The sequence below is a fragment of the Podarcis raffonei genome, chromosome 14 (assembly GCF_027172205.1).
Source record: "Podarcis raffonei isolate rPodRaf1 chromosome 14, rPodRaf1.pri, whole genome shotgun sequence".
NCBI classification, from domain to species: Eukaryota; Metazoa; Chordata; class Lepidosauria; order Squamata; family Lacertidae; genus Podarcis; species Podarcis raffonei.
Genome location: NC_070615.1, coordinates 40,998,364 through 41,017,367, shown reverse-complemented (window position 1 = coordinate 41,017,367; position 19,004 = coordinate 40,998,364). Strand labels below are relative to the sequence as shown.

At 45.4% G+C, this 19,004-nt stretch overlaps 1 protein-coding gene across 4 annotated transcripts in view; it reads right to left on the bottom strand.

Annotated features, from left to right (window-relative positions):
• Window positions 1–19,004, bottom strand: part of PRKAR1B (protein kinase cAMP-dependent type I regulatory subunit beta) — a 114,148-nt gene that overhangs the window by 39,980 nt on the left and 55,164 nt on the right. For all 4 annotated transcript variants that reach the window (XM_053364406.1, XM_053364407.1, XM_053364404.1 and 1 more), the window contains one exon: window positions 8,422–8,580. In XM_053364406.1, the coding sequence (XP_053220381.1) occupies window positions 8,422–8,580 (159 nt within the window). The remainder of the gene's footprint in view (window positions 1–8,421; window positions 8,581–19,004) is intronic.

The following is a 19,004-nucleotide window of genomic DNA, read 5'->3' as shown; positions in this document are numbered from 1 at the left end:
CTATGATTGCAGTCATGGGATTTTTGTCTTTCACATGACGGTATATGTTTTGACTCCACAGAGTGGGAAGTGACGGAGACAGGATGTTTGTGTTACTGTGTTCCGTGAAGTGGGACTATTGTCCTTTGTTCTTTTTCTCTTTGCTGTCTGGTGCTAGAGAGAGAGGGAGCAATGTTGCAGTGCTCCATGTGTGTTTATATGTAAATAAAGTAGATTAGCCAAAATGCTGAGTTGCTGAGGTCTGTTACGCATGATGCGCAAACTCTGCGGATCCCTAAGTATGCCGCTGTCTGTTGGCATCAGTTGCTGTGATGTTCGGGAAGAAGAAAGCTTTTGAAGCTACTGAACAATTGTCCAGGAGGGAGAGAACATGCCAGTCAGGCATGTGTCTATGCCTGGGTCCTACTCGAGTGTAGGCTGAACTCCTGACAATAATAACATGTACCAATCATCTTTGGCTATGTGATGGCACAATGCTTTCTGGCCTTTCTCTGAAAGCAGAAACACCATCAGCTTATTTTTCCAGCCCCCCCCCCATGTAAAAATTATGGCCAAAATGGAGGAACCCATTTCACAGGGCGAATTTTTGCACGAAACGCTCACCATTTTGACACTGTCCTTATAATATGCAGTAATATTACAGTACTGGGGCAGTAGTGGATGAGATTAGAGTGCTGTTCTAGGACCTGGGAGACCAGGGTTCAAATCCCCTTTCAGCCATGAAGCCCACGCTGAGCTACCTTGGGCCAGTCACTACCTCTCAGGGTGGTTATGGAGGACAGGGAGATCTATGTGTGCCACCTTGATCTCTTTGGAGAAAAATGTGGGATATAAATGCTAATAATAATAATAAATTGTGCAAATTTAATGTCTCAATGAATCAATGCACTGCATAAAAGACAGCTGCTGAATGAAGAACATTCTTTAGACTGTGATCCTAAAGCACACTTTCCAGGGAACAAGTACCATTTAACTCAGTGGGACTTTTGCTTGAGTATACATGAAGAGCAGTATGCTGTTAAACTGACTAGCCCTGAACACAAGTCATTTATTATTATTTTAAAGTAATAACCGAATGTGTTAGCGGATCATAAAAAAAATAAGATACTTTTAAACCATATGCTGCAGGGTTATCAATAAGATGCATTTTGGAAAACTGGAACTTTGGTATCCAGGCCATAAAAAAAAAAAAGAGGCACAAAGATTCAGTAGAAAAGAAGAATGCTGAAAAGGGATTTACAGGCAGTGAAGTGAGTCCAGGGTTTGCAACACGATATGGCATCAGGAAAATAAAAGCTGATGCCATTTCGATTAGGGTTTTTTTTTTTTGCAAACACACCATCACACAACTGGCCAGGGAGATGACAGTCTCAATCTCTGTGGCTCTGATGTTCCTGCACCTGCGGCCCCATGTTCCATCTGGATGTCTCATTGCCAGAAACATATCAGCAAACAGAAAAGGAGTTCAGAAGTATTGCTAAAAAAATCCAGCAGTGATTTATGGGGGGGCAGGATAAGCATTTAAAGCTTTGCAGCTTTTCGTTCTGTTAAACCCTGCACGTCCCGTCCCCCTGCCGCCCTTCTCCAAGGCGAACAGCAATCAAGGAAACTTTGGACAAACAAGAGAAGCCAGTGGAAAGTCTTCAGGTATATTTAGAGGGTGAGAATCCCAAAGAGAGGGGTGAACGATGAACACGTTAAAAAAAATTAAATGAAAGCTACACGGCTAGACAGACTGAACTGGAAAAGATTGGGAAATCCACCTGACTCGGTGATCTTTTAGTCGGTGCAAAAAAAAAAAAGGTTTTCCATGGAAAGTAATGGTCATTTCTTTAAGCACACAGTGGACAGAACTCTGGCAAATGCACTCTGGTGAGGAAAGGATACCAAACCGCCTGCGTGTTGTCAAAAGAGGGTGCCAAATAGATTTGACCTCAGAAGATATCGTGAGAGGCAGAAGACCAAGTTCTCCTCTCAGAAATCTGTAAGCGCAGCTCAGCCCATCTTCATATGCTCCCCCCCCCATCTCCTGGACTTAGGTTGGCCACTAAGGTATTGCCAAAACAAGAGGACAATAAGGGGCTTGTTGGAATTGCACGTGCATGGATGCAAATGTAGAAATAAATGGTTTAATTCAAATATAGATACATCTCACCATAGTGAGGGAGGCTGTCACCAAGTGACGTGCTGTGTGCCTTGCTCACTCTTCTATGAACCTAAGAATGTAAGGAGAACTTGCTGGATCAGGCCAATGGCCCATCCAAGCAGGATCTGACCACAAGAGCCCTCTCCCCTCCTGTGGTCCCCAGCAACTGATATTCAGAAGCATTGCTTCCTCCAGCTGAGGAGCCAGAGCATAACCATCATGGCAAGTGGCCATTGCTGGCTGTCCAGGCACCAATGAGCGATGGGCAAATTCAAGCCCCCGCCTACTTACCTTCCAACCAGATTTGGACCTGACAAACCTTCAGAAAGAGGACTGTGTTTTTGTGTATGCTTTCGGTGGGACCCTTGAAGCCATTTCTCCCCTAAACTCCTTTCTTTTGTGTAATTTAATTTATTTGCTTGTTGGCTCTTGCATTGATGTCACACTTTTTCCTCCAAGGAGCTCAAGGTGGCCTAGATGGTTCTCCTGCTCCTTATTTAATCCTCACAACAACCCTGTGAGGTAGGTTAGGCAGACAGTGAGTGGCTGGCCCAAGGTCACCCTGTGAGCTTCATGGCTGAGGGAGGATTTGAACCAAGAAGAAGAGGAGGAGAAAGAGGAGTTTGGACTTGATATCCTGCCTTTCACTCCCCATAAGGCAGCGGTTCTCAACCTATGGGTCCCCAGATGTTGTTGGACTACAACTCCCATCATCCCTAGCTAGCAAGTCCAGAGCTCAGGGATGATGGGAGTTGTAATCCAGCAACATCTGGGGACCCACAAGTTGAGAACCACTGCCTTAAGTAATCTCAAAGCAGCTAACATTTTCCTTTCCCTTCCTCCCCCACAACAAGCACTCTGTGAGGTGAGTGGGGCTGAGAGACTTCAGAGAAGTGTGACTGGCCCAAGGTCACCCAGCAGCTGCATGTGGAGGAACAGAGACGCGAACCCAGTTCACCAGAGTATGAGTCCACCGTTCTTAACCACTACACCACGCTGGCTCCCTAGTCTCCCAGATCCTAGTCTGACACTCTAACCACTGCATGACCACACTGGTAATCCCTCCTCTCCAGCTAGAGTATGAGGGGGCACTCCTGCTTAGAAGGTCCTCGTGGCCATTTCATCTTTTTCAGCTCCAGGGTTCTGTGACTTTTAAGAATGAGACAGCAAATGCAGTTGCTTGGGGGCAACACCAACCAGCCCTCCCAGTCTCCCCATTCCTTCTGGTAATCTGGAGCAGGCCCCTGGCCCTCTTGGCCAAGTTTTTTTTAATTATTATTTCCAGTAAAAACAAAACAAACCAACAAAACCCCTTGCTTTTATCAAGCATCTAAAGCAACAACAACTGGAGAAGTTCTGTCCAAAAGACATAAATCCATACATCATAAATTCATATTTTTTAAAAAATATAAAAACTGCATAAAGCAATCCCAAACAGCAGATCAGCCATTTCCAAAATGCTTGGCAGCAGAAAGAATGGTATAAATAATAACACTGCGTTGCTTATGCAGCCCAAACAGTGTCACCCACACAGAGGCTGGAGCCATCAACAAAGTTTGCAAAAGCAGTGGAGGGGGAATTTGGAGAGGAACCCCTGCTCCCCCACCACCAATATATACATTGCAGGGGGTTGGACTAGATCACGCTTGTGGCCCCTTCCAACTCTACAATTCTGCAAATTTTGTAAACAATGCTTGGCTGAAGAACTACATTGCAAAATTCGGATAAGTGCTAATTTCAATGCAGGGAGGGGGGCTATGTTTCATTTCCCATATTGTTTCAGAAAGTACGAATTTGAGAGATTTGCCTTTAAGTAAGAACTGCATCGAAGCCCTGAACCTGTCCCTGTCTATCACATAAGAATGTACAAAGAGCCTGCAGGATCAGACCTATGACCTATCTAGTCCAGCATCTTGTTCCTACAGTGGCCAGCCATATGCCCATGGGAGGCCCAAAAGGAGGACTTATATGAATAGTCCTTCCAGCGGATTCACGGGACAGATATTATGGGCTGTCCCATGAATCCGCTGGATGAAATAGCGGAAGAACATTGCCTCAGGAGAGTGAGGAAAATTCTCAGGGATGATTCACACCCTGGCCGGCACTTTCTTGATCTCCTGCCCTCAGGCAGAAGATATAGAAGCATGATTAGTCGTACCAACAGGGTAAAGAATAGCTTCTATCCGTGGGCTGTTAGGCTGCTGAATGAAAAGATAACAACAGGGCAACTGACTTTCGGGTTTGGTGGGTGTGCATCAGTAAATGAGGGGAATTAAGACTAAGAGAGCTGAGTGGGGGGTGCTCGTGTAATCTCACTGTATACAAGTTGTACAAGTGACATTAAAGTATTTCAATTCAATTTCAATTCCAAAGCACACAACAAACCACCTAGTCCCATCAACTCCACCTTCTGTGGTATCTCCCTTTCTTCTCCTCCAATCCGCTCTCCCCCTGGCTTGGTTCCCTCTCTGTATGTCATTCTCTCACTCCGGGTTTCCTTTCGCCTCCTCTCCCCTGTTCCCTCTCTCCATCCTCAGAACCCCCTACATCTGTGCTAACAGGAGTTGAGGAGCTGCTTCCTAGAAAGCTGCGCCTTGAATTTGGGAGCTCAACCAATTGAAGCCAGGAGAATGGGGAGAGCAGGGCCAGGTTGCAAATAAGAAGGCGGATCCTGGCAAGCGGGGAGCTGGCTTGAGGTCCCAGTGTGAAGCCCTAGTTAATTCTTATGTAAGCCTGATATTGAATTATGCTTAGAATGGAACATTCTTAGCAGAGCACAAAACAGTCTGTGCGCACACAGCCGCTGAAACAAACGCGTTGCTGATCATGAAACCAAAATACTTCAAAAGACCCTGGCACTATCCGTTCCACGGCGCTAAGTAGAGTTGCAGCAATGGGTTTGTTTTACATCTGAGGGTTTGTTATTCACAGAATCGCAGAGCTGAGAGTTTCTGGGGGCAGGAGGAATTTTTAAAATGTTCTCAAATCCCGAATTCTTTTGAAGAGCGGCTGGCAAAAACAGGGTTTTGGAACCGCGTTTCTGAAAAGTGTTGAAGGATTGTTATTTTTTAAGCATATTAATTTTAAAGATTTCTAAACCACTCTTCTTCGCCCTCCTTCAGCTTTGGCAGACTCAGTCGGCTGTATACAATGCACAGAGTAGACCCACTGAAATGAATGGACATGAGTGGTTCATTCATTTCGGTGGGTATGCTCTGCATGGAACTTAGCTGGATATATCCCAATATTATTTATATGTTTGACAGCTTCAAGCTGAGGAACAGTACTGATAGTTTGTGGAGAGAGACTAGCTGACTAACTTGCATTAGTCATGAAGGATGTCCCAATAAGGAAACGTACTCAATCATCCTCAGGGCTGCCTCGCAGATGTGGAGTTGTATGTACGCTACTGATTATTACCCACACACTCAAAAAAAGAGCCCTGCAAAGGTATTCAGGCCACGAATAAATGACTCCTGGATGGATTAGTCAGATGCCCAGTGTGGTAAGTAGCAGGGCCCCCTCAGAGAAGTTATGGCTGACAAGAAAAGTGTTGCACAACATGCTCCATTTGATCTCTCTCATTAACAGCAATAAGTATTTCCCACCTACTGGGTGAGAAAGTGAGTAAAAAAGGAACTAGTAGGGAAAAGGATGGGGGAAGACCTACTGACTGAGCTGTAGTTTGGGGAGGATGATTAATCAATTTAGAAATGATAGTGGGCATACAAATTTTAGGAAGAGGTGATGGAGGAAATTTCTGAAATAATAGGTGCACTAGTGCCTTGAAACCCAAACTGTCTTTTACCCATTTTTGATGGGTTGACTGCGGACTTAATATGTAAGCCACTTACAATTTGTCTGTTAGTAGCTGCTGGCTTGATCACTGCAGATGCTGACAGCAGCTACGAAATTAAGAGACGCCTGCTTCTTGGGAGGAAAGCAATGACAAACCTAGACAGCATCTTAAAAAGTAGAGACATCACCTTGCCAACAAAGGTCCGTATAGTAAAAGCTATGGTTTTCCCAGTAGTGATGTATGGAAGTGAGAGCTGGACCATAAAGAAGGCTGATCGCCGAAGAATTGATGCTTTTGAATTATGGTGCTGGAGGAGACTCTTGAGAGTCCCATGGACTGCAAGAAGATCAAACCTATCCATTCTTAAGGAAATCAGCCCTGAGGGCTCACTGGAAGGACAGATCCTGAAGCTGAGGCTCCAATACTTTGGCCACCTCATGAGAAGAGAAGACTCCCTGGAAAAGACCCTGATGTTGGGAAAGATGGGGGGCACAAGGAGAAGGGGACGGCAGAGGACGAGATGGTTGGATAGTGTCTTCAAAGCTACCAGCATGAGTTTGACCAAACTGTGGGAGGCAGTGGAAGACAGAAGTGCCTGGTGTGCTCTGGTCCATGGGGTCACGAAGAGTCGGACTCGACTAAACGACTAAACAACAACAACAGCTGCTGGCTTAGCCACATCTCAAGGCTGGCTTGGCCAAGTGGCTGATATAGGACATGGAGGCAGGATGTATACAAGGACCCAGGGAAGAGGGATGGGGTTACACCAGGTCCTGCTATTTGCTCATTGTGCAAAAATTCACTTAAAGGACCCCTGACCATTGGGTCCAGTCGTGGCCGACTCTGGGGTTGCGGCGCTCATCTCGCTTTATTGGCCAAGGGAGCCGGCGTACAGCTTCCGGGTCACGTGGCCAGCATGACTAAGCCACTTCTGGCGAACCAGAGCAGCGCACGGAAACGCCATTTACCTTCCCGCCGGAGCGGTACCTATTTATCTACTTGCACTTTGACGTGCTTTCAAACTGCTAGGTTGGCAGCAGCAGGGAGTGAGCAACGGGAGCTCACCCTGTCACAGGGATTCGAACCACCGACCTTCTGATCGGCAAGCCCTAGGCTCTGTGGTTTAACCCACAGCACCACCCTCGTCCCAAAAATTCACTTATCCACACATAAAGAATTATGCCCAAACATCACTATAAGTACCACAGATTCAGATAGCCAAACATTGGGAGTTTGCCCACTTCCTTATTTCCTTGCTTGTTTCTGCTTTGCTGGTGGACGGCAGCCATTTTGGGGCAGAAACCATGCAGGAAATGAGCAAGATCGGACAAAACAGAGAACAGAAGAGATCGGACAAATCAGTGTTTTCCTTGGGCTGCAGCCACTTTAGGGAAAAACCATTGGGGGGGAAGGGGAGAATCGGACAAATCCCAAATCATAAATATTTCCATAGGAAACAATGGAAGTCATAGCCTTGTTATGTGAACATTTGCCTAATAAATGATTTCCAGGCAAACGTTCACATAGCAAGTCTACAATTTCCACAGAACACGTATTCTGTAAGTGGGACCTGCGTGTATATAAATGCTGGAGAAAACAACAGGCAGAGAGGAAGGGGAGAGATCTTTTAAAAAGAGGGCTGGAAGAACAAAAATGTGGGGCTGAAGAGGGATAACGCTTTGTGGCCCAAAAGCAGCATAGAAATAAACCATAACGAAACATAACATTTCACTTGGCTCCATCAGTATACAAAATTAATAAATAAACCCGGCAAATTGGTGAGGCAGCAAAGCCCCCTCCATCGGCCTGGCTAGACCAGCCACCACTGGGCTCCTCCTCTCCCAGGAATGCCCCAATTACCGTTTGCAGTACATCTCATGTTCTCTTGCGCAGTTATTATAATGGCAGGCAGGGTGTTCTGTGGGGTGAGGAAGGACTCTCAATGGATGAGGATAAGGCAACATCAGCCCTTCCAATTGGCCGGCAGTATGGAGTCTCTGGATTGGTCAAGTGCAGCCTAAGTACCACGGGCTGGGCTTTCAGCCTCCACTTGTTCAGTAAAACTATACTTGCTGATCTTCAGGTTCCAGCTTCCCACTACTTCCATCCTCTTTGTAACTTCCAGGCTTAGATTTGGGTTTGGCCGCCCATGACGTGACCCCAGCCAGGTCCTGACCGTTTTCCTGCTGGCTACTTTTCTGGAGGCAAAAGGGGAAGGCTAGAAGCATCTCACTTCTCATAAAGACAATATGGGATGGCACATTCTGTTTACAGTGCCTTTCTCTCCCACAAATCACAGTAGAAACCCATGTACTGCTGTTGATTTTCCGAGCAGAGCAGACACCGAGCCCTCAATTTTCAAAGCCTTTAACCTCTGTTGTAAAACACTAAAGCACCATATGAGTTTACGGCATCCGTAAAGGAACCAGTAAAATAGAAGCATTAACTTAGGCAAATAATTAGGTTTTAAACCCACCATTAAAATGCGCCTGTAGCTGTCCCTGTCGATACCCCAAAGCTTGAGGTCTGTCTTGGCTTTAACCGTTGCAGCCCTTGGCGTTCCGTAGATGAGGGCGAGTTCTCCAAAGCTTCCTCCTTCTCCAATGCTGGTGACCCATTCTCCGTTCACATACACCTACCGGTTAAACACATGAGAGAGAAAAGCAAAGTTGGTTAGAACACGGTGCTGATAACACCAAGGTTGCAGGTTTGATTCCTGTATGGGCAGCTGCATATTCCTGCATTGCAGGGGGCTGGACTAGATCAGGGGTCAGCAAACTTTTTTCAGCAGGGGGCCGGTTCACTGTCCTTCAGACCTTGTGGGGGGCCAGACTATTTTTTTTTGGGGGGGGGAATATGCATGAATTCCTATGCCCCACAAATAACCCAGGGATTCATTTTAAATAAAAGGGCACACTCTATTCATGTAAAAACACACTGATTTCCAGACTGTCCATGGGCCGGATTTAGAAGGCGATCGGGCCAGACCCGGTTGCCTACCCATGGACTAGATGATGATGATGAAAACTATTTTTTAATTTATAACCTGCCCATCTAGCTGGGTTTCCTTCCAACTCTACAGTTCTATGATTCTACGATAAGAATAATTCATCAGTGTTAATTTAAACATATATAGAAGAGGGGACCCCAGGCCTGGCAATCAAATGTTGCCCTCCAGGCCTTTCTATGTGGCGTCAGAACTCCCATCAGGCCACACTCTTCACTGGCCCTGCTTTGGTACCCAGAATGTTTTGGCCTGCCTGGAAGGTGTTCCCGAACTCTGATGACACTCCTTGCTTTCCCAGATGGAGGCTAGAGAAGAGTGTGTGTGCAGAGGTCAATGTATAAAGGAAACATTTACATTCATTTCTCTGCCAACTTTTGACATGCGGCTGTCAGGGATTGGACTGAAGAGGAATGGTGGAGATGGCCTCCCTCTTCTCCTGAACCTTCCTGAGAAGAGGAGGATGGTATAGATTTATGACAGGTCACAGCTCAGGGATAGAAGAGGGGCAAAGCTGGGAAATAATGGGAGAAGCGGAGCAGGAACAACTGGCTGACGCATTATTGCTAGAGAGCATTCCAGACCACCCCCTTCTCCCAGAACATGGAGAGCAATGAAAGTAGGAGAGCAGAGAGCCCAGAGGCAATTGTCCCTAAGCAGACACCGTAAGGGAGGTGGGGCTGTTGACAAGGGAGAAGGGAAGGGGGGAAGAGATTATTCGAAGCAACGCCATTATCCAACAGACAGCATTTCTACGTCTCTCTCTGTGAATATTGAATAAAATACCTTGGGGTAAGAGCTTCTTGTCTTTCCATTACTGGCAGTCTGCCGTGAGGGAGGGGGGTCGGATTCCCTAAAGCCTGACAGAATGCTGCTCAGAAGAGAATGTGGCCCTTGGCCTAATTCCCCCCCCCCCTCCGCCCCACCCAATGTATAGTAGCATAGGCTTTCTCATGTGTTATCCAAAGAAGATTGACAATTGCAAGAAATAGATTCAAACGAGAAAGGGCAATAAGAGATTCAGACCATTGCCTAACCAATGTCAAGCGTTTATCCTTCCAACTTCAATATCCATTTTCTCTTAATCCCCACACCATAGGAATATAATTTGTGAATGTCTGCAAATATCACAGATTTTTCCAAAACAAAACCCCTGGTTACCCTTAACTAAATTGGTTTTATTGAGTTAAGGGCAACCAGGGGCAAAAGATAGTGGACCCATTTGAGAAAAAAATTGAGGAAAGTCTTTATTGATGACACAAGTGTAAAGGATAATGACTCCTCCTTCCCCATCCTTGATGTACACTAGACTATGGGACTTCTGAGTTATCTCTTCATCTCACAACCCTGTAAAGAAGAATTTTGTAATGGAAACCCTGTAAAGAAAACCTAAAGGGGGCAGAACGTATTGAGATTATCTTTATGTATAGCTATTGAGCTGTACAAAGCCTGTTATATTAATAACTTACCCTTTGTATCTGTTTTGTTTTTTTAATTTGAATTTTCAAGCAAGTTTAATACACAGATTTTTATTTTATTTTCTAAAAAACCCAATTTAGGAACTTAGTTGAATGGGAAATGACTGTTCTTCCAAAATACACGTTGCAAAACGCACATTCCAAAAAATAGCTGTCTCCCTCACATGCTATGGGTCTCTGGAAGTCAACAGTCCAGAAACAATAGCTGAGCCATTTCCTTACAGAGTCACTAAAAACAACCGCAGTGATTGGTGGAACAACCTGCTTTGCGGACAGAATTTCAAGTCTTCTTGCTTTTAGTACAAGGGCTGCATTTGCTCTTTGAGTTTCCAGCTCCCTGTGGTGTGTTGGCATCTGAGGGTTTCCCCCAACGCACCCTCTTTGTAGAGTCTGGCGCGCACAGAACCAAGGGGCAGGGCTGTCACTGTCTTCCTTTTTCTGTTTCGGCAATACTGTCGGACTTGAAAGGAGAGGAGAAGGTAGCTGCAAGGAAGTTTGCAGGAAAACACCACCATTGTGAAACTCAAAAGAAATCCAGCACAGAACGGGAAAGATCTTACATAAAAGGGATGCCTTTCTCTCCCCCACCGCACGCCTCTGCTTCATAAACTTTATTAGCAAAGTGGAATTCAAGCAATTGCTGGGGCCGCAGGCACACAGGAAGTTGCTTTATACTGAGTCAAAATTTTGGTCCATCTAGCTCCCTACTGTCCACACTGACGGACAGTAGCTCTCTGAGGTCCAGCATCGGGGCCTTCTGGAGGTTCCCTCATTGCAGGAAGTGAGGTTACAGGGAACCAAGCAGAGGGCCTTCTCGGTAGTGGCACCCACCCTGTGGAATGCTCTCCTGTCAGATGTCAAGGTTAGGTAACCTACTCCACAAGCTTCCATTGACAACTGAGGGCAGCGCTGTATCAGGAAGCTTTTAATATTTGATGTTTTGTTGTGTTCTTTTATTTTATGTTGGAAGCTGCCCAGAGTGGGCAACAAATTAAAACACATAATAATAATAATAATAATAATAATAATAATAATTTATTTATACCCCGCCGATCTGGCTGAGTTTCCCTAGCCACTCTGGGCGGCTCCCAATCGAGTGTTAAAAACAATACAGCATTAAATATTAAAAACTTCCCTAAACAGGGCCGCCTTCAGATGTCTTTTAAAGATAAGATAGCTACTTGTTTCCTTCACATCTGAAGGGAGGGCGTTCCACAGGGTGGGCGCCACTACTAAGAAGGCCCTCTGCCTGGTTCCCTGTAACCTCACTTCTCACAATGAGGGAACTGCCAGAAGGCCCTCGGAGCTAGACCTCAGTGTCCGGGCAGAACGAAGGGGGTGGAGATGCTCCTTCAGGTATACAGGACCAAGGCCGTTTAGGGCTTTAAAGGTCAGCACCAACACTTTGAATTGTGCTCGGAAACATACTGGGAGCCCATGCACAGAACACAGGAAAACATCAAACATTAAAAACTTCCTGATACAAGGCTGCCTTCAGATGTCTTTTAAAAGTCAAATAGTTGTTTATTTTCAGTGCTACTCTTCTAGAAAAAGCAGTGCCAGAACTCACCATAAACACCTCTTAGAATGGCAATGGCGCCCACCTGAGAGGTGCCAGAACTGAGTTCTGGTGAGTTCCATCTGAAATAAAAAGAGCCCAGTTTATTTCCTTGACATCTGATGGGAGGGCCTTGCACAGGGCAGGCGCCACTACTGAGAAGGCCCTGTGCCTAGCTTCCTGTAACCTCACTTCTTGCAATGAGGGAACCACCAGAAGGCCCTTGGAGCTGGACTTCAGTGTCTGGACTGACCAATTGGGGTAGCTATGCTTCCTCAGGTATACAGTGCCGAAGCCGTGTAGGACTTTAAAGGTCAGCACCAACATTTTGAATTGTGCTCGGAAACCACCCTTGCTCCCTTCTCTAGTGACCAAGAAGGAGCGCATAATGTAGCTGTCTGGACATGTTGCAATTCTCCAGCGATGTGAACTTAAGAACCTGCATTCACTTCCCCAATAAAAATGTCATTTTCTAATATCAGCCTCATAAAAGGGGGGGGGGGAGTGTGTTTTGAGGGTTGGAGGAACTAACACAAATGACCAGAGTGTTTGAAACAGGAAGACACTGTACTCAAAGTTTAAAACCTCAGTGCTTGGCCAGACATGACACAGTAAATTTTGTTTTCGCGATGATGACAAAGTGTATTGATGATGCATGGCCCTGTCATCCTGTCCTCTGGGCTGAAAGTTCAGCCACACTAAGTTTACTTGCAAATCTGCCTCTTTTTTAAAAAAAGGAGGAAGAATGAAACATTGTCCACGTGGAAGAAGTCTATTTAAGGTCTCAGCTTATTTTAGCCTTCTGGTTTCCTGAGAAAGAATGAAGAAAGGTGAAAAATATCAGCCAAAAGGAGCACTCCCCCCCCACACACACACCCAAAGACAGGGTGTGGGGAAAAGTTTTAAGAAATCTGCTTCTTGAGAGATGAAAAGGACACATGCACACCAATTTAAGTAATGTAAGAAACCAAGTTTGTTATTTGGAGTAGAGCTGTGTTGGGTTCAGTGGTAAAGCACATGATTTGCATGTATTAAGCCTGAGGTTCAGTCCTTGGCTTCTCTATTTAAATGGGTCTTGAGGGAACCTCTGTCTGTGATATGGGAGAGCCATTTATTGCCAGTCAAAATGCTGGACTAGACCAAGGTAAGATAATTAAAATAAATCTGACAATTTTGTTCTTTCAGTTTATCTCCCCTCTCCCGCTGCAATCTGCAGCAATTTATCATTAGTGTCTTCCTTTTAATCCTCATGAAAATCCATCAGCATTTTTGGTGCGAATTTCTCTGAATAGGCACATTTTCGCAAAGCAATTTTACCCAAACATAATGCATTTTTTAATTAATTTATTTTTTGCAAGTCATTTTCACCAACATGTGCATTTTTATGCACACTTTACTCTAATGTGTGCATTTAGGCACACGTGACCTGGGGTGGAGAATGGCATTGCAAAACTCGGAGAAGTGCAAATTTCAAAGGGTGGCTTGCTTTGGTTTGCATGGTGTCTGGAAAGCATAAAATAGATAGGTTCACCTTTAAATGCAAACTGAATCAGATTTCTCCCCCTTCCCACCCCTCTGTGACTCCAGCTACAAAGGCTGTTCCTTCAGCTGCCCAGAGGCTCCCAGGGTGGGGTCTTGTTTAGTTGCTGTAGCTGGGGGCAATGTTTAGTTTTGGTTAAGGCGTATTATTTTTGCTGCTATTTCAGTGGGTTTGTTTTGTTTTTTTACTTCTGTTGTTAGCATTAGTATGAATAATTTGTGCATTGTTCAATCTAAGTGTATATCTATTTAGATGTTTTGATTAGCCTATTAATACTCATGCCCGTGGCTATTTAAACTTTGCTATGCCTTGCAACTTAAATGTTGAGGAATGTTTATATTTTGTTATCTAAACTTTGGTGATGTAGCGAGCTGCTCTCATAGAATCATAGAACTATAAAGTTGTAAGGGACCTGGAAGGTCATATAGTCCAACCCGCTGCAATGCAGGATGGGCATCCGACCTCTGCTTTAAAAACTCAAATGAAGGAGAGTGCACAGCCTCCTGAGGAAGCCCGTTCCAATGTCGAACAGCTCTTGTAATTCCTTTCTTGTCTCCTCTTTTCCCAGCTAAATTACCCAGCTGCTTCGACCGTTCTTAATATGGCATGGTTTGTAGTGTAGTTATGCAAGTAAACAGGTGATAGTGATGATGACAAAGAGGTGAGTAAGAGACGATATGATATAGATTCAAAAATCTAAAGGGCTGCCACATGGAAGATGCAGCAAGCTTGTTTTCTCCTGTGCCAGGGGGTTGGACCTGAACCAATGGCTTCAAGTTACAGTGGTACCTCGGGTTACAAACGTTTTGGGTTACAAACGCTTCAAGTTACAGACTCTGCTAACCCGGAAGTAGTACCTCAGGTTAAGAACTTTACCTCAGGATGAGAACAGAAATCACGCAGCGGCGGCAGCAGGGGGCCCCATTAGCTAAAGTGGTACCTCAGGTTAAGAACAGTTTCAGGTTAAGACAGACCTCCAGAACGAATTAAGTTCTTAACCAGAGGTACCACTGTTTAAGAAAAGAAATTCCAGCTCAAAATCAGGAAGAACTTTCTGACCGTAAGAGCTGTTCTACAGTGAAATGGCTGAGCGTTATTTTCTTTTTATGCAGGGACGAAAAGGGGGAAAGAGCAAGGCTTGTAAAATGAAAGTAACCAACAGGAAGGAGGTTTGTATTTGGAAATATAGATCTGGGACTCCTCCCCCCCCCATCAAAAACACACACTTTGGAGCAGGTACTTTCAGAGGGGTTTTTTTTTACTGGAAGCCCATCATTTATATTTCACCAGATACATTTAGGCAGGTCGCCAGGCTTCATGAGGAAGCGATGCCACTGTCTTACCACCAAGACGGAAAGAGACTTAAGCTGCTTCTCTATCTAGATTTTCTGGATCCAGAGACTTTTGAATGTGAATAAACAAGGTGACTGGAAGATCCATTGTCATAGCGAAGTAGCAGGCTTCCTAGGGATGGAAATGGGGATGCAACAGGATCTGACACCCTCCCTACACACACACACACACACAGAGAGAGAGAGAGAGAGAGAGAGAGAGAGAGAGAGAGAGAGAGAGTGCAGTCTTTTTCTCCTCTTTCCAGGGCAACCCAGGACTCAAAAGAACATGGTCAATGGATTATTCTGAGTAAAAGCCAAGGGCGGCTCATTTAAACATATGCAAATCAGGCTTGGCAGAAAAAGTTAACCTATGTATGTATGCAGGCAGAATACTGTCAAGAATAACAACAACATTTTTATTCACAGTATTCTGTGAGTAATAGCATCCAGTTGTGAGAGGGGCAGCAGTTCAAGTGAAGCCAAGCTGTTATGCAGTTTGGTGTAGAGGTTAGACTGTTGGACTAGGACCTGGGAGACCAGGGGAAGAATTCAACATCACACTAAGGCAAATGTGTTTCATCAGAATGCTAGATGGAATGATTCCCCCCTCTCCTCTCCAAGCATGGTTATGGGGGGGTGTCCCGTCCCCCCGCTGATTAGAGGCACATGGGAGGGCAGAGAGGGAGGCAAGCACCATTCTGCAAACATATGAGACTCCTGCAGATGGAGTTCGTTAGGGTTCACATCCCCACTAGGTCATGAAGTTTGCTGGGTACCTAAGACCAGATTGAATTATGGTGCTGGAGGAGACTCTTGAGAGTCCCATGGACTGCAAGAAGATCAAACCTCTCCATTCTTAAGGAAATCAGCCCTGAGTGCTCACTGGAAGGACAGATTCTGAAGCTGAGGCTCCAATACTTTGGCCACCTCATGAGAAGAGAAGACTCCCTGGAAAAGACCCTGATGCTGAGAAAGATGGAGGGCACAAGGAGAAGGGGGCGACAGAGGACGAGATGGTTGGACAGTGTTCTCGAAGCTACCAGCATGTGTTTGACCAAACTGCGGGAAGCAGTGGAAGACAGAAGTGCCTGGCGTGCTCTGGTCCATGGGGTCATGAAGAGTCGGACACGACTAAACGACTAAACAACAACAAGACCAGATGCTCTCTTTCAACCTAACCTACCTCTCAGGGTTGTTGTGAGGTTAAAATGAAGAGAAGGAGGAGCATATACACCACCTTGAGCTCCTTGGAGGAAAGGGGAGAGAGAAATGGATGGATGGATGGATGGATCCTAGGTCAGGCTATTTGTCCATCTAGTCCAGGAGAACGAACACATGGTGCTGGTCTTATACTGAGTCAGACCACTGGTCCATCTAGCTCAGTACTGTCTACACACACTGGCAGTGGCTGCCTAGGGTCTCAGGCAGCAGCTATTCCTAACCCTACCCAGAGATGCTGTTGTTTGAACCTGAGACCTTCTGTAGGCAAAACATGTGGTCTATCACCAAGATATGGCCCACTCTGCACAGTGCTGACTGATGACAGCCACATAGAGTGGCAACAGCTCAGCAGCGTAGTATATGCTCAGGATCCATCCCTGCAATGTGTAGTTTGCCCAGTGGTCACATCCACACTGTCCGTTTAAAGCTCAGGGCTGTCCCCCAAGGAATCTTGGAAACTGTAGTTCGTTAAGGGTGCTGGGCATTGTAGTTCTGTGAGGAGAAAACCAGAGCTTCTGGTTTTATTTTTACTAGGGTAGCTTTAGTTTTATTATGGGGTGTACTTAAATATGGATTGGGTGTGCACAGTGCCAGATTTATATATAAACTAAACAGGCTATAGCTTAGGGCCCCACTCTCTTGGGGGCCCCCCAAAAAATTAAAGGAAAAAAACCTGGATGTACATTTCCAAAATATAAGATAAAAACCAAATAAAATAAAACCTACATACAGCAACAGTGTTTTGTGTTGTGTAGGTTCCTATTTTGTTATGTGCAGATGGCTATAGATACCTATTAGGTCCATAAATTACCATATAGCATATATCCAACACAAAAAACAGCGACAATTTGTTGTTGACAAAGGACAGCTGGACATATAAAGCGCCCCATTACCTTCAGTAGCTTAGGGCCTCATCAAACCTAAATCCAGCCCTGGGTGTGCGCAGCCTTAGGTTCAGCAAGAGATGGAGTCTCTGGGGATGCGCTGAAGGTTTTGTAGAAAATGCACTTTTTTGAGGAGAGTTTTAGAGGAGGCTAGTGGCAGCAAACCTTGCAAGAAGGGGCAAATATGTGCACTGTTTCTTAGCATGCAGAATTTGACTTGCCTTGGCACAGGATCTGGGGGTACCTAGGTGCCAGATTTTGATGCCTGTCCCCTTATTGCAAGGCAGAATAGATACCCGGCCGGGCTCATGCCTCCGCAAGCCTGTTGGCTGCTAAGGTGCCACTAAGTTTTAAAAATAAAGCCAACGTTACCACACGTCTATAAACACTGCAGTTGTGATAATTGTCAAGTTTTGCCTCTCCTCCTTGACCTGCCGATGTGGCATTGCTAGCTTCCTTGATAGGAACAATGAGTCACACGGATTTCCTGAGGAGTGACTTTCGGAGTGTGAGGTTTTCGATTCCGAACAATGCCAATTAGACGGTCCCCTGACACAAACAAGCACTTTTTTAAAAAGAAGAAGAAGATGCCTCTCACTAAAATAACTGCAAGGAGCTGCCGGGCAGCTTAAAATACACCGCTTGCTTCTTGAAATAGAAGAGGGATGGGAAGAGACTATCCGCATCAGATAACCTGATCCCTGCGTCCCTGAGATTAGCCAGTACTGAAATAAGCCACACACACAAAAAAAAAATCACATTTCCAAGGCTTTCTTTTAAAAACTACAAAGAGGATTTCAGAACAACAACAATCTTCTAGATGATTGTTAACAGCAGCAACAAACACCCACCAGGATCTGCATCAAAAAATTGCAGAGTTGAATGCTCCCTGGTTGGCATTCCATCTACTCCATTGCGTTCCCTTCCCTTCATTATTTTAAAACAGCCCATCATCATCCCATGGCCTCTGAGCATGTTCTGTACATCATGGGATTTGGGGGTTCTTGCCCTCCAGAAAAAATAAAAAGGACCACTCTCCTGAATCTATTGATGCTTGCTCCAGACTGGAGAGGGTTAAGGGGATCTCTGCTTGTATCCCAACGTCATCCCTTAACAGATGCACAATCCAGCCTGTGTGTGTGTGTGTGTTTCTAAAGTTCCTAAGCAGGTTTCCCTATCTGCAATGCTATCTCCCTGAATGGCATGGGACAGAACTTTCGGGTGCCCAGGCATCTATACAGCCAGGCGAATCTCGCATCTGCTTGATGAAAGGGCTCCCTTTGCAAGCACTTGCAATTCAAGGTTTAGCCCTTCGGGAGCAAGTTCTGAAGAGCACAGTGAGATTCCTGAAGATGAAACCATCAGCCCGAGGCTGCCGCTCTCGTCCTCTATGGGAAGAGGCAAGCTACACGTAAACTAAACTGGGTGATTACCGAAAATAGTCTGCTCTCCTTTCTCGCGGCCCCTCGGGTGCATTCCATCTTGATAGCCTTCCATCTCGATCATCCAGTGGCAAAATGTCTTGCCTACAGGTGTGGTTAATATGGCTTCTAAAGTAATTTGTTTGCATATGATACCCCATTAACCTACTTCACGCGGACAAATAAGCTTGGCTCACGAACTGTGCCGCGTGGGAAAATTGCTTCTTACAAGCCAAGTCAGCCCCGAAGAGCTGCTCCCTTTCGGACTAGAACCTGTCGTGGAAGCAAGGTTTTTAAAACTGAGCTGGGTGGACATATGGGAAGAGGAGAAGTATTTTTTAGGGCACGATGACTTGGTTCAAACATAATACGAATGGCTCGTCCACACTGAAGTTAAATGTGCCTTTGAAATTGCTTCTCTCTCTCTCTCTCTCTCTCTCTCTCTCTCTCTCTCTCTCTCCCTTCTTTGCAGGATCTACACAATGTCCAGCAATGCAAGTGGCAACCCACACTTTGTCCCTCCAGACATGCCAAGGATGACCTGAATGGAGCCACTGCCAGTCTGTGTAGGCAATACTAAGTGGACCAGGAGGTCTGAGTATAAGGCAGTTGTTTTTTT